Below are 14,685 nucleotides of genomic sequence, written 5' to 3'. Positions count from 1 at the left end.
TTCTCTCATCTGCTCTGTCAGGACACACTCCTGATCTAATTCCTGGGTGGGCTCCACATAGTTTCCCACTGCCTGTTCAAAAATTCTGGCCGCATTAGTCATCAAATCCATCTTCTCACTTAACTGTTCCAGTAGGGCACTTGTTTTACAGAGAGCACACAACAGAGCCTCTGAATACATTGTCCTACAAGGTCACAAGTCCATTCCCACGATTGTAATCTGAGACAGCTGCAAGCTCCCTGGAATTAGTTACAGTTTCACAGTCTCCCTCTAGGGGGAGAACTTCTATTTGTTCTTGCAACAAAGTATCCTTTTTGAGATATTTTGTCAATATTTGTTCCTTTAAAGTGCGAAAGGAATCAGTGGAATCACTATGTTTCTCTTCCTTTAACTATCTGTCAAAAACGTTTGTCTCTGGTCAATGAGCTTCAAACGTCAGTCCTGACACCCCGCTCCAGGATCAGGACGGTGGAAAGTTACTTTACTTTAAACTCACTTCTGCAGGTTTAAACAGTCCAAAAAAGATCCCCCTTCTTCTCCTGCTGCCGAAGGGGGGTTCAACGATTTTAAATGATGAAAGCCAATCCTTTAGAAGCGATTTTCTGAGCTCTAGTTTACGTTGTCTTTGCTTTATTCTGTCTACAAAGAAACGGAAGGCTGACTTCCTGTTTAGACCTTCCCGTTTCAGTACCAAATTGAAGTAAATTTTTAAGTCCAATTCCTTTCTTCTCGCAAGTCCTTATTTAAAGTCCGATTGTTCAAAGTTTAAGTACTCAAGGGTGCTTATTTTAGAAGCCAAATTGTCCCAGGAAAAAGGCAGCGCTCTCCGGCAACGGCTATGCGGCTTCGCTCCACAGAAAAAGCAGTTGACTCACAGCACCTCGCCACTTCCCCCTATTCACTTCGGAGCCCGTTAGTGGGTTCCTTTGCGGGTTGGGGGGGCGCTAAGGGTGCCCGCCGAGTCCCATGGTCACAGGCTTCATCCGCCTGTGATTTTTAGCAGGGTCCCCGCTTCGCCGTAGCGGAAAAGACCCGTTTCACGCAGAGCTAGTCCCTCCAGTTCAGAGGGAGTCTGCCATTGCCGATAGTGCCACCCCGGAAGTCTCCACACCTTCTTGTATGTTGCATCAATTTAATTTATTTATTGAATTTATATCCCCACCTCTTCTTTCTCCAGGGGGCTGAAGGATGGCATACGGCAGTGGTTTTCAACCAGCGTACCGTGGCACCCTGGGGTGCCTTGAATGATGGTCAGGGGTGTGTGGGCAACACTGGCCTCTGCCCCTTTCTTCCCCTCCTTCCTCTGTTTCCCTCTTGTGTCTCTGCCTCCCAAAGGTTTGCACAGCTGTTTATTGCAGCAGCCCAGGCCTTAAGCTCTGCAGGCAAAGGTTGCCTCTTGGAGGTAATAAATAATAATAATAATAATAGTAAAGGTAAAGGGACCCCTGACCATTAGGTCCAGTCGTGACCCACTCTGGGGTTGCGGCGCTCATCTTGCTTTATTGGCCAAGAGAGCCAGCGTACAGCTTCTGGGTCATGTGGCCAGCATGACTAAGCCGCTTCTGGCGAACAAGAGCAGTGCCAGGAAACGCCGTTTACCTTCCCGCCAGAGCGGTACCTATTTATCTACTTGCACTTGACGTGCTTTCGAACTGCTAGGTTGGCAGGAGCAGGGACCGAGCAACGGGAGCTCACCCTGTTGCGGGGATTCGAACCGCCGACCTTCTGATCGGCAAGCCCTAGGCTCTGTGGTTTAACCCACAGTGCCACCCGCATCAATAATAATAATAATAATAATAATAATAATAATAATAATAATGCTGCATTATTTATACCCCACCCACTCTGGGCGGCTTCCAACAAAAGATTAAAAATACATTAAAACACCAGTCATTATAAACTTCCCTAAACAGGGCTGCCTGAGAGGTACCTTTATTTGGGGGCAGGGGAGCAGCTTAGAGACCAAGGGCAGTAGCTGCCCAGAGGGATCCCAAGGAAAAGGGGAGAGGAGGCTGAAAAAGGGTGAGAGGCTGCAGGCAAGGGGTGACATAACTGGGCTCCTGAGCCCCACAGGGGTGCCGCAGAAAGAATCTAGTTGGTTACGGGAGATGTGGACTCAAAAAAACTCCTCATTTAATTCCCATTACCACCCTGTGAGGCTGAGAGGCAGTGACTGGCCCCCCAAGGGCAACCAGTGAGCTTTGTGCCTGAATTTGAACCCGGGTCTCTCTTGGGTCCTAATCCAACACTCTAACCATTGCACCACACTGACTCTACACGTTTTAATTTGGTACACACTTTCCCTAATGCAGTCCCTTTGAGTACACCTTGCTTGGCTGGAGAGGAAATTCAAAGGGGAGATGAATTTTTGCCTTTGGCTTTGTTTCGGAAGTGCGAACGAGGCAGCAACATGTTGAAATGGGAACCACAAATGGAATGTGCCCCCCCCCAAAAAACCCTAAATAGAATTCAGAAATATTAGTTGAAAGATTCCTGGGTTAACAGGATAGCATTGAGGAGAAATTTGAATAAACCACACCCAAGTTAACACCCAGCTCACAGTTCCAACAAGGCCCAAATCAGCAATGGGTGGAGCCAAGGCAAAAGTGGGCAGAGCAAAATATGCAAATTTTTCCATTGTATGTTCCAGCTGCAAAAAAACACCCCTTCCTCTGTCCACAGAAGCAAGTAGCAGCATCACAAATTTGATGGCACATCCCAGTCTGGGCACATGAGGAGAGGGTGTAGCTGGGCCACTGAGTGTCCCAAGGGCCAGATGGAGAGGGCTCGGGGGGCCACATTCATCAGCCCCTGCCAGTGGTAGGAAAATACCCAGTGCCAAGATTTGGTGTTTTTCAATGAAAGGATGTGACAGAAGTTTTACTGTTCCTTAAAAATAAATTATGCGTGGTGTGGAGGAAGTGGAAAGAGAGAATTTTATTTTTAAAGCATTAAAGGCCAGGCTTGCAGACAAAATCTTCAGGAGGTGTCTAGTCGTACAAACCATAAAACAGAAGGAATGTAACAAAACTGATCATTATTATTATTTTTAACTGCGAAGATCAAAATATAAGCATCCAAGGGGTGTAAGCCACCCAAGTTTGTACTCAAGAGTAGACACACTGAAATTAATGGCAACTAACTTTGGGAAGAAATTGAATACAGCTCCATCATTTTATATTTCAAAATATAAATATTATTTGTCACAAACCACACCAACGCCAGACTTTGGGTCACTCGAATGGAACCAATCAGCCAGAGGAGAAAGGAAGGACTATCTCAGAGTGCCGTCGACTCTCTTTCCTTGGAGCTTTTTAAACAGAGGTTGGATCCCATCAGCCAGGGATTCTGTAGCTGAGATTTCTGCATTGCAGGGGGCTGGACTAGATGACCCTTGGTGGTACCTTCCAACACTACAATTCTATGACTATGGGCAACATATTGTGACATGTAATATTTTCAGGTGCCCCGAAGTTCACACCATTGGATGTTAACATATGGAACTCACTGCCACAAGAAGTGCCCACTGGATCATAAGGCTTTAACGGGGGCTTAAAAGAAACTCACAGACCAGGCAGTGAGTGGGTAACAGGGCCGCCTACCTGTGTCTTTCTTATTCTCAAATCTGCTGACGATCTGTTGAGCCCCTCCTCCTGCTCGATGCTCTGCTCAATACCTAAGGGGGAGAGAAAAGCAGATCAGACTTTCAGAGAAGGAAGAGAAAGGGGGCGGGGGTTGAGAAACAGATGGGTCTCTCTCTCTCTCTCTCTCTCTCTCTCTCTCTCTCTCTCTCCCTCCTTCCTCGCCTGCCTAATGCCCATTTCAGACTAGGTTAAAAATAGCTCCCCAGAAGGCAAAAGACCATCTAGGAGCATCCCTAAAACTGCCCCAGGAAAGTCAGAACACCTCATTTAATTTAGAAGGAAAAGCAAAAATCTGGGCTATGAAAGGTGAACCCTGCAGCCCAAATAAAGGATGCAAATCTGCATTTCCTTTGGTTATCTCCAAAGGAGAGAGGAGAGGAGCTGCCCTGGTTCTGAGATCTCCAGGCACAGCCAAAAGGATCTTGGAAGCCATGAGAGCACAAAATCTTGAAAAAAACAAGGCAAAGGTTCCCAGGACATCCTTGACTTGCAGTTCATTTTCCACTGCCCCTTTTAGGGGCTTCCTCCATTCTGATTTATACAGGGACGCGGGTGGCGCTGTGGATTAAACCACAGAGCCTAGGACTTGTCGACAGTTCGAATCCCTGCGACGGGGTAAGCTCCTGTTGTTCGGTACCTGCTCCTGCCAACCTAACAGTTCGAAAGCACGTCAAAGTGCAAGTAGATAAATACCGGTAGGTACCGTTCTGGCGGGAAGGTAAACGGCGTTACCGTGTGCTGCTCTGGTTTGCCAGAAGCAGCTTAGTCATGCTGGCCACATGACCCGGAAGCTGTACACCGGCTCCCTTGGCCAGTAAAGTGAGATGAGCGCCGCAACCCCAGAGTCGTCCATGACTGGACCTAATGGTCAGGGGTCCCTTTACCTTTACCATTCTGATTTGGAGGACAACTTGCTCTGTAGGGCACAGATGCCCCTTTTACCCCTCCAACAGCTATTTCCCACAACACCTCTGAGCATGAGGACTAGAAACTTGAAACACACCCACCCAACCCCCAAAAAGCTGAGTTTCCCAGGAAAATAAATCTTGAGCCTCAAAACATGCCACCAGAGCCTTGCAGTTCTATCTCCTGCCATGTCCACCTAAGGCTGTCCATGCCAGCTGCCTCCCTCTGCTGTGCCCCAAGTCAAGAGAGATGGGGGTCGGAAGCCAAACCAGCCCCTGTGTGTAGCACCCTCATCCTGCCCCCGTGCAAGGAGATACTCACTCTTTAGCTTGGAGCGCACTTTGTTGGCTGTCTTCTTGATGTCAGACATGAGCTCCTCCAGCTCCTCCTTGGTTTCTGGAAGGCAGAAGAGGCAGGAGAAGGTAAGATCATCATCTGAGTCTTCTGGATCAGGCCAGTGGTCTCACCTACTCCAGCATCCTGTACTTACAGTTGCCAAACAGATTCCCTGAATGGGAAACCCACAAGCAGGACCCGAGCGGAAGAGCCCTCTCCGCTCCTGTGGCAGAGAGTTCCATAGTTTAATTATGTGCCCAGTGAAGAAGGACTTTCTTTTGAGTTCTTAGGAATGCTTGTGGATGGCCATAATTGCACCCCGATTTCACAGCTGGATTTTGGCCCTGCTGGAATCAGTCCCTTGAACTGCGATGAGAGTTGGGCACTGCTTAAATTTATCCCCCACCCTTGTGCTGGCCAAATCCTGCCACCCTAGAGATCTTTTCTGCCAAGTTCCCTTTGGGATCGGATGCATGTTCAATTTGTGGTCCACATTTTAATACGAACACACCTTGTTTGCACTTCCTGAAATCGACGCGAAACCCGCAAAACGAGGCTCTCCTTTGAAATTCACCCTCCTTCCACAGAGTTATCCAAACAAGACGTACTCAAAATGCATATGTTAGGGGAGAGCGCATAATATGTAGAGAGCCAGCGCAGTATAGTGGTTAGAGTGTTGGACTAGGACCTGGGAATCCAGGGTTCAAATCCCCCCTTGCCATGAAGCTCAGTGGGTGGGGACCTTGGGCCTAGCCTACCTCATAGGGCTGTAATGGGGATTCAGTGAGGAAGGGAATGAACCAGTTATGCCACCTTGAGCTACTCAGAGGAAACAATGGGGGAATAGTACAGTGGAACCTCGTGTTACGAACGGGATCCGTGTAATGCAATAAAGAAATAACAAATACAGTGGTACCTCGGGTTACAGACGCTTCAAGTTACAGACTCTGCTAACCAAGAAATAGTACCTCGGGTTAAGAACTTTGCTTCAGGACGAGAACAGAAATTGTGTGGTGGCAGCGGGAGGCCCCATTAGTACCTCAGGTTAAGAACAGTTTCAGCTTAAGAACAGACCTCCGGAACAAATTAAGTTCTTACCCCAAGGTACCACTGTACTTAAAGAATGGGGGAGAGGGAGAAGACCTTCCCTCCAACTCCTTCTCCACACCAGACCTCCTTGCACAAACCTCTGTTATCCTTCCTCCTATCTTGCCCATCAACTTTTGCCTAAGCCCAAAAGCTGCAGCCCTCCCTCGCAGGGGCGGCACGCTCCAGCCCTCCTGGATTGCTCCGCTTGCCCTTTTCCTGCAGCTTCCCCAAGCTGCCTGGCGCTGGAGGTGCCAGGTGCAAGCCTGCTCCCTCCCTGCGCCCTCCGCAACCCGCCCCCCTTGGCCCGGAGAGGAGATAATTGTCGTCACCTGGAACTCTGAACATCGGCAACGTAACCAAGCAACGCTGGCAGAGCAGCCACGTCTGGGTGGCACAGAGGAGGCGACGGGGGCACGGCGAGGTCTCTGCACTGGCAGCCTCGCGCCAAGACTCTCCGCTGAGCTCAGAGCATCTGTGCGGGGCCTCAGACGTCCTCAGCAGACTCAGCACTGCCTTGGGGCAAACGCTGAGGTTACGCTCAGCGCTGAGCTTCCAGCCCATCTCCTTTCCAATTAGCATGGTTACACACTGCAACACGTCCAAACACGTCCAACAAAGAACCCCCTTGCCAACCTTTGAGCATTTTACCAACTGGGAGAATTTGGCAAAGGTTCAGGGAAGGGCAAGCAAAACGATCAAGGGGATGACTCCCCTATGAAGGAAGGCTGCAGCGTTTAAGGAGCGACATGATGGATGGTGATAAAATTATGCCTGACAAAGTGGAAGGAGAGAAGTTTCCCTCCCTCTCTCCTAACCTAGAACTCAGGGACATCCAATGGAGAGGAATGATGCAGGATTCAGGGCAGATGAAAGAAAGGATTGCCTCACGCAGTGCAGACTGTGGAACTCACTGCCACTGGAGGCAGTCGTGACCGCCAACCTTTAAAAGAGGGCTGGGCAAATTCATGGGGGATTAAGGCTATCGATGGCTGCTAGTCATGATGGCTATGTCCTCCCTGCACAGTTTGAAGCAGCGATGCTTCTGAACATAACAGAAGCTTGGGTCCTGTTTGGGGGATTTCCCCATGATGGGCATCTGGGCGGCCATTGCGAGAACAGGATGCTGTACTAATTTGCATGAAAATAGTGCTGAATTTTCACGAGAACCCAAACTGAACCCTTCTGTGGCACAGTGGGTTCGAGCCCACTCAGGGATGGCTGTGGGCAGGATTCCTGCATTGCAGGGGTTGGACTAGATGACCCTCGGGGTCCCTTCTAACTCTTATGATGTGGAATCCCAACCGAAGTAGGGGAAACTGAGAAAAGCCTCCTTTGTGTGGCTCCTCCTCAAGAGGTCCAGAGGGTGGCAGCACGAGAACGGGCCTTCTCTGCAGTGGCTCCCTGCCTGTGGAATGCTCTCCCCAGGGAAGTTCGCATGGTGCCTTCATTATACACCCTTAGGTGCCAGGCAAAAACGTTCCTTTTTAACCAGGCCTTTGGTTGATCTGATTTACATCCTATGTCCTTTTAAAATGTGGGTTTTTTGAGGGGAGGGCTATTGGGTTGTTTTTTATTTTTATTATGCATTTTGTTGTTTTATATCTTGATTTTATTCTATGAACTTTCCTGTACCTCCTGCGTATAGGGCGGTATATAAATTCATTCAATCAATCAATCAATCAATCAATCAATCAATAAAACTGGTAAGATTTGTTCATTCCTGCCTCACACTGCAGCAGTTTTAAATGGGTTTAACTGTCATGGGTGCCCTTAAACTATCTAGGAGTTGCAGCTTGACAGGGATCCTGAGAATCCTTGGTAAAAAATAAAGAAACCCCATTCTCTTAGTTTCCCAGCGCTTCGTAAAAAGAGAAAATAACTCATGCCCATTTACCCTTGCATAAGAATACATTTATGCGCCTGACGCTACTTAGGGCTTAGCAACACAAGCAGCTGCCTTGTACTGTATCCATCGGTTCAACTTGGCTCAGTATGGCCCACTGCCACAAGTCAGTGTAAGCATCTGATTACCGTATTTTTCGCCCTATAGGACGCACTTTTTCCCCTCCAAAAATGAAGGGGAAATCTGTGTGCGTCCTATGGGGCGAATACAGGCTTTCGCTGAAGCTTGGAGAGCGAGAGGGGTCGGTGCGCACCGACCCCTCTCGCTCTCCAGGCTTCAGGAAGCTATCAGCAAGCCTGGGGAGCCTGCAGGAGTTCCCGCAGGGCTCCCTACGCTGCGGATAGCAGCCTGCTGCCCGGCGCGCAAGGCACCCTGAAGCAGAGCGCCCCTCGCACCGGGCAGACATTGGCCAGCCCCACAAGCTCGGGGGACAGCGGGGAGGCTCAGCGCCGCCATCCCGCTGTTCCCCGACCTGGTTTGGGGGGGGAATAAAGGAAAATTTCCCCCCTTTATTTCCCCCCCAAAAAACTAGGTGCATCCTATGGGATGGAGCGTCCTATGGGACGAAAATTACAGTAACTTTTTATTAGGGGACACTTACTGAAAAAGTGGCCTGTTTTGCCTTTAGAACAGCGATTTTCAGGAGAAAAGTTTGTGGGGAAGCCAAGTTAAATTCTTCGGGGGAACAAACTCTTATCTGACAGAAGATCTGGTTTGCACAATTACATTAAATGCACAACGTATTATATTCTGTTATTTCTATTTTGCTTCTCATGAGGGCTTTGGCTACACAAATAAATAATAATATTCATTCATTGGCAGCAGCACTCCAGGGGTCCAGGCAGAGCTCCCTCCAGCCCTGCCCAGAGATGCCATCGGGGATTGCCATGCAGCGTTAAGTTTTCACCCACACTGAGTCAGCCCATGCAGCCAGTATTGTCTACTCTGACAGGCAGCTCTGCTATTTTGCTATACAAGAAAAAGGGGAGGGGGTGGAATGCACAGAAGCCAGTAATTAACTCCCACCCTGCAGGGAGAAGAAAATAATTAAAGGGCAAATCCTCAATGCAAGCGGAGAATGCCTTATCTTTAATCTCTGTTGAGCTTTCAGAAGACTTCAAGAGCCTAGAGTTGAGTCTGAGGATTTTCCTTCCATGACAGAACTCCCTCCCTTCCCATGAAGAGCCCCTAAATATGTTCTGAGTCCCCCCACAACCCCCCAGAACAGATTTGGGGACAGTGTGGGACACAAACTTGGAGAGAGGGAATCCCAGATGCTGGTTTCCGTTAGTGCAGCGGCCCTGGGTGTTTTATATTACGATGATGCAGTCTTAATATAATATCACATTCCTACAATTACTCAAAAAATCACAGTCAGCAGGAAGCAATAGAATAGGACAGGGCCTATAGACAGGAAGATGCTCCACCAATGAGCTGTGGCCTTTTCTCTAAAAACAACCCAAGACTCTAGCCCTCATTGCTCTGAATTAATGGCTGGTTTAAATAGGAATATAGGAAACTGGCTTATACTGATCAGGCTGAGGCAGGTGCTCTGTTACCCTTCCCCTGCTGGATCGAGGAGATTCAGTCCTCAGCACAGGAGTTTGGGACCTTCCCCCCCCCCCCCGTTGCTGTTGAACTCCATCTCCCATCAGTCCCAGGCCAGCAAGGCCAACAGCAAAGGCTGAAGGGTGCCTTCATACAACAATACCTGGAGATCCATCATTCCCCCGCCTGCTCCAGAGGACAGCAGCATCCACTGACTTGCTCATGGGTAGGCAAACTAAGGCCCGGGGGCCAGATCTGGCCCAATCGCCTTCTAAATCCGGCCCACAGACGGTCTGGGAATCAGCGTGTTTTTACATGAGTAGAATGTGTGCTTTTATTTAAAATGCATCTCTGGGTTATTTGTGGGGCATAGGGATTCGTTCAAATTCCTCCCCCCCCAAAAAAAAATAGTCCGGCCCCCCACAAGGTCTGAGGGACAATGGACTGGCCCCCTGCTGAAAACGTTTGCTGACCCCTGGACTTGTTCTTTCCATCCTACCAGGCGGCTGCTAACTAAAATTACAGGAGAAGAGACTGGAATGGAATCATAGAATTATAGAACTCCAGGGTTCATCTAGTCCAATTAGAATCACAGCTAATAAAGGAAAGGAAAATGTTGAGCAACCCTGCTGCCAAGGGGCAGCCCGGAAAAAGGTCTGCGTTTGTAAGTTGGCAGAGACAAGAGGATTGCCACCTTTTCATCGTGCAGGGCTCAGTGCCCTCAACCACCCCAGAATAAAGCTCCACACTCAGCTTGACAACAGCCCCCCCCAAAGGCATTTCCCTTCCCTTCCTTAAGCAGCCCGTTCCCATCTCCGGGTTTTCCAACGCGCAAAACATCTCCGAAGGGGTGCAATTTCCATCTTGCCACAGCAGAGATGTTTGCAGCGATGGTGAGGATGAGACTCAGCCTGGAAAATTGGCCGTTTCCATCCTCTCGCCTGACTCGCCTGGACCCAAAGCTCATTAATAACATCCCGAGGTCCCCGGAGAAGCCAGCTCTCTTTCGAACGGGTGGGCAGGGCGGCTGCAATTTCTCAAGATCGATGTTGACTGCGCATGGAAGGAGCTGACCCTCCCAGCGGTGAACGGAGAAAGCAATTATGTGGAGGGAATATTATCCTGGGAGAAGAGGGAGGAAGGGCTATAGGCAAGCCACCTAGCAAAGCTTGCGGAGTAACAGCATTCCACGCCACCCCAACGGTGAGAAACTCCAGGGCTTCCCCAGGGCTCTGTTTCCTTGGAATGAAGGACAGCAGAGCACTCAGGGACCACTTTTAATAGGGGTATGGATGGAGTAAGCAGGAAGGAATGGGTTGTGTGGGCGATGACAACAATCTCCGGAGGAGGAGGAGAAAGCAGGGAGAGAAGAGAAGCGCGGCAGTGAGTCAGAAGCGACAGAGGGGGCAGCCAACACAGAAACCTCCGGCACTCACCCACGCAGGGAATACAGGAGGCAAGAGGGGAGGGAACGGGAAGAGGGATATGCCTAGAAGGAGCTGCTGGGGGCAGCCACCCTGCACCGGAGGCAGGAAAGCCAGAGAGATTCCCATCCCATGCACAGAAAGCTGCCTCACACCAGGTCAGATTATTGGAGCATCTAAGCAGGACACAGGTGGCACTGTTGGTTAAACCACAGGGCCTAGGACTTGCCAATCAGAAGGTCGGCGGTTCGAATCCCCGCAACGGGGTGAGCTCCTGTTGCTCGGTCCCTGCTCCTGCCAACCCAGCAGTTTGAAAGCATATCAAAGTGCAAGTAGATAAATAGGTACCGCTCCGGCGGGAAGATAATCGGTGTTTCCATGCGGTGTTTCTGCTTCGCCAGAAGCGGCTTAGTCATGCTGGCCACATGACCCGGAAACTGTACACCGGCTCCCTCGGCCAATAAAGCGAGATGAGCGCTGCAACCCCAGAGTCGGCCACAACTGGACCTAATGTTCAGGGGTCCCTTTACCTTTACAGCTTAGTATTATCAGCACAGACTGGCAGCAGCTCTCCAGGGTTTCAAGTAGGAAATATTCCTAGCCCTTCCCGGAGATGCCACAGGGGTGTATGTGTTGAAGCTGGGGCATTCTGCACACCAAGCAGGCGCTCTGCCACTGTAATTTGCAGTATCGACAGAAAATGGTTATAGGCACCTGAGGACACGGGGCAACTTGTGCAATGATAGTAAAGGTAAAGGGACCCCTGACCATTAGAGTCGTGACCGACTCTGGGGTTGCGGCGCTCATCTCGCTTTATTGGCCGAGGGAGGCGGTGGAGTGGTGTTGTTAAATATGGTCTACTGCTGCTTGTGAAGATAAAAATAAAAAATAAATAAAAATTGCAGGCAAGAGAAAACACTAAGGGGGCTTAAAGAAGCAAACACCAGCCATCCTTTCTCCTAATGCAAAGCTCTTCTGGTTCACAGAGCCTGCAGTATTTTGCAGAAGTGCATCCCAGGAAACAGAAATGGACGAAGGCGTTTTGTCACCTTAGCACCACAAATCCACTTCAACCACACTGAACTTTTTGCAGTTAGGAAAGTGACAGGGGAAACATGCCAGAAATGTGGGACAAACAAGGGATTAATGATAAGATGCATAAACGCCCTGGAAGCAAATCAGAATGGATGTGGGATGAAGGCCTCCTGTGGAATCACTAATCCGGTGTTGGAAAACGTTCAGAAAAGGGCAACCCACATGATCAAGGGGGTGGAGCAACTCCCCTATGAAGGAAAGGTTGCTGCGTTAGGACGATTTAGGTTAGAGTTTGCTAAGAGTCAATGCGATAGGAGTTTATAAAATTATGCATGGCATGGACAAGGCGGATAGAGAAAATTTTTCCTCCCTCTCTCATAACACTTGAACATTTGAACATCCAATGAAGCGGAATGGTGAGAGATTCAGGACAGATTTTTTAAAAAGGACTTTTCATAGCTCAACTATGCTCAAAAGAAGTTTGGACAAATTCATGGAGGAGAGGGCTATTGATGGCTATCGGCCAGGACTGCTAACTCTGCCTCCGCAATGTTGCTTCTTGAACACCAGTTGTTGGAAAACATAGGAGGGGAGGGCAGGGGGAGAGAGCTCCTGTGACTGGATCTCGCTTGCAGGTTTCTGGTTGGCCACTGTGAGAACAGGATGCTAGGCTACATGGGCTCCCTCTGGCCTGATCCAGGAGGCTCAAATTATGTTCTTAAATGCTCAGTACAGAGTGGGGACAGTCTGACCTCCACAAACTTTTTGTGCATGCTCAATAGACAGGTTGTTGGGAGGAGCCGCTCCTTGCATCGAATGCCCATGAATATGCCAAATAACCCTGGGGTGCCCCTCAATGGTACCCCCTCTCCCTCATCCCTCCCACCCTTTGCTAAGCAACTGTTCCGATTGCATCTGGGCCAACTGGATTGGCATCCTGGGTCGGACAGGAAATCTGATCCTGCCCTGCCCTTCCAGCGCCACCTGTAAACGCCTGGCATGGTGGCACTAGCAGGCCCCCTGCTAGACCCACAGGAGTGTCACGCTCCCTCTCCGCTGGCTAAATTAAGGCGCAGCTAATTGCTGAGCACTTTCCCCTAATGCGCTCACAGGCGAGGGAGTTAATTGATATTTATGCAGCGCCCCAGCCTGCCACAGGAGAGAACGCTCAATTGTTTGGAGGGCCGGGGTTAAACAAGTCACAGAGATCCACGCGGGGCAGCAAAACCTGACAAGAGACACCCCCCGTTGCCGATGCCTTATGCAAAGAAGTGAGGGGTAAGTCTTTTTTGTGGTGGTGGTGGGTAACCTGAGGAACTAGAGCTTCTTGCAGGGAGTGGACCACCCCCCCCCCACAAAATGGAAACCATAGAACCACTGAATTTCAGAGCTGGAAGGGACCCTGAGGATCATCCAGTCCAACCCCCTGCAATGCAGGAATAGGCAGTTGTCCCGTACAGGGATCGAACCTGCAACCTTGGTATCATCACCACCATGCTCTAACTGTTGAGATTTCCATTCCACCTTAAGCAGCAGACATGTGGAACTGTTGCGTGTCACATGCCTGTTTACATTCCAGCAGAGCTTGCTGGGAACTTCCGTTGTGTGTATAGCTTTTGCTTTTTCCCGTTCTCTCTGAGAAGACAAGAGAGAGAGAAGACATGTTTATTCGTCCTGATTTATGATGAATAAATCTGTAGTTGTAGTATGCTTTCACAAGCCACAAGCCTCAAGCCTATTCTGTGTGAGCAGTTCGATCTGCTGATAGTGTGCCCTGGCTTTGAAGCCCGGGTCGCTGATTTACGTCGGACCAGAGGCCGATGGTCTTTGCAGTGGGATGGTTGGAAGGAGACGGTCCAGCTGGCCTCCTGGTCCTCTGCATGTTGACACTAACCAACTGAGCTAACCAACAGAGCTCCTTCCCCACCTGGTTTAAAGGGAAAGTGCCACCCTGCAAAACAAAAGGTGGTAGTCTCTCCTTCATTGGAGGTTTAAGCAGAGGTTGGGTGGCCATCTGTCAGGGGGTCTTGCTTTTGCAGGGGGTTGAGCTAAATGACCTTGGAGGTACCTTCCAACTCTTATGATTCTATGGTCGCAACTTGAGCTGTAGTAAAGGGGTTGCTTTCATGAAACAAAGATATTCACTGTTGAGCGGAGACATCTGCCCCCATCCACCGGCAAAAGCTCTCCCCCCCCCCACCTCAGCCAAGAAGAGGCAAGGCAGCCTTACTCACTCTCGTCGGGGTTCGGGGCCGCAAGGATGGCACTGTGCTTCCGCTTCACCTCTTCCACATTCTCCGCGATCTTGTCGATGAACCCCCGGATCTCTTCCACCTGGAGGAAGGAGGCCAGAGTGAGCAGAGAGCTTGGAACGCCCTGGCTTTTGACAAGGGCATCTTCCAACATCAAACCCCGGCATCGCCAAAATAAGGATTTACCACAAGGCCTGCTTCAAAGTCCCTGTTTTAATTTTGAAAGCCCTCCACAAGCTGCTAGTGCTCCCCTGACTTCATAGTTCTCTTTAAAAAGCAGGCCTCTGGTTTCATCCCACAGCAACCAGGGAGGAGGCCCCAGCTGAGCCTTCAGTCTTAACTCAGCTTGTATGGGAATAAGCACTACTGAATTCAGTTAAGAATTACTCCAGGGACTGCCTGAAATCTTCTATCCCAATTCAATCCCTGAGAATCTCTGCAGGAACGTTGTTCCCTGGAATTGGTGAGGCTCATTTGACAGCAATGAAACCTTTTTAATGTTTGATGTTTTAATGTTTGATATTTTGTCACTTTATTTTTATTATTAT

General features: G+C 49.6%; 1 protein-coding gene across 2 annotated transcripts in view; it reads right to left on the bottom strand.

The window, feature by feature from the left end:
• The window catches only part of STX1A (syntaxin 1A), a 44,463-nt gene that overhangs the window by 17,481 nt on the left and 12,297 nt on the right, over positions 1–14,685 (bottom strand). For both annotated transcript variants that reach the window (XR_014214145.1, XM_082201585.1), the window contains exons 3-5: positions 14,120–14,219; positions 4,872–4,946; positions 3,603–3,676 (exon numbers count right to left, since the gene is read on the bottom strand). Coding sequence is in view for 1 of the 2 variants with exons in the window: in XM_082201585.1 (XP_082057711.1) it covers positions 3,603–3,676; positions 4,872–4,946; positions 14,120–14,219 (249 nt within the window). In the remaining variant the exon portion in view is untranslated. The remainder of the gene's footprint in view (positions 1–3,602; positions 3,677–4,871; positions 4,947–14,119; positions 14,220–14,685) is intronic.

Source organism: Podarcis vaucheri (assembly GCF_965113315.1).
Source record: "Podarcis vaucheri genome assembly, chromosome: 15".
Classification (NCBI taxonomy): Eukaryota; Metazoa; Chordata; class Lepidosauria; order Squamata; family Lacertidae; genus Podarcis; species Podarcis vaucheri.
The sequence above is the reverse complement of the archived record's forward strand: the minus strand, read 5'-3'. Positions and strand labels throughout refer to the sequence as shown.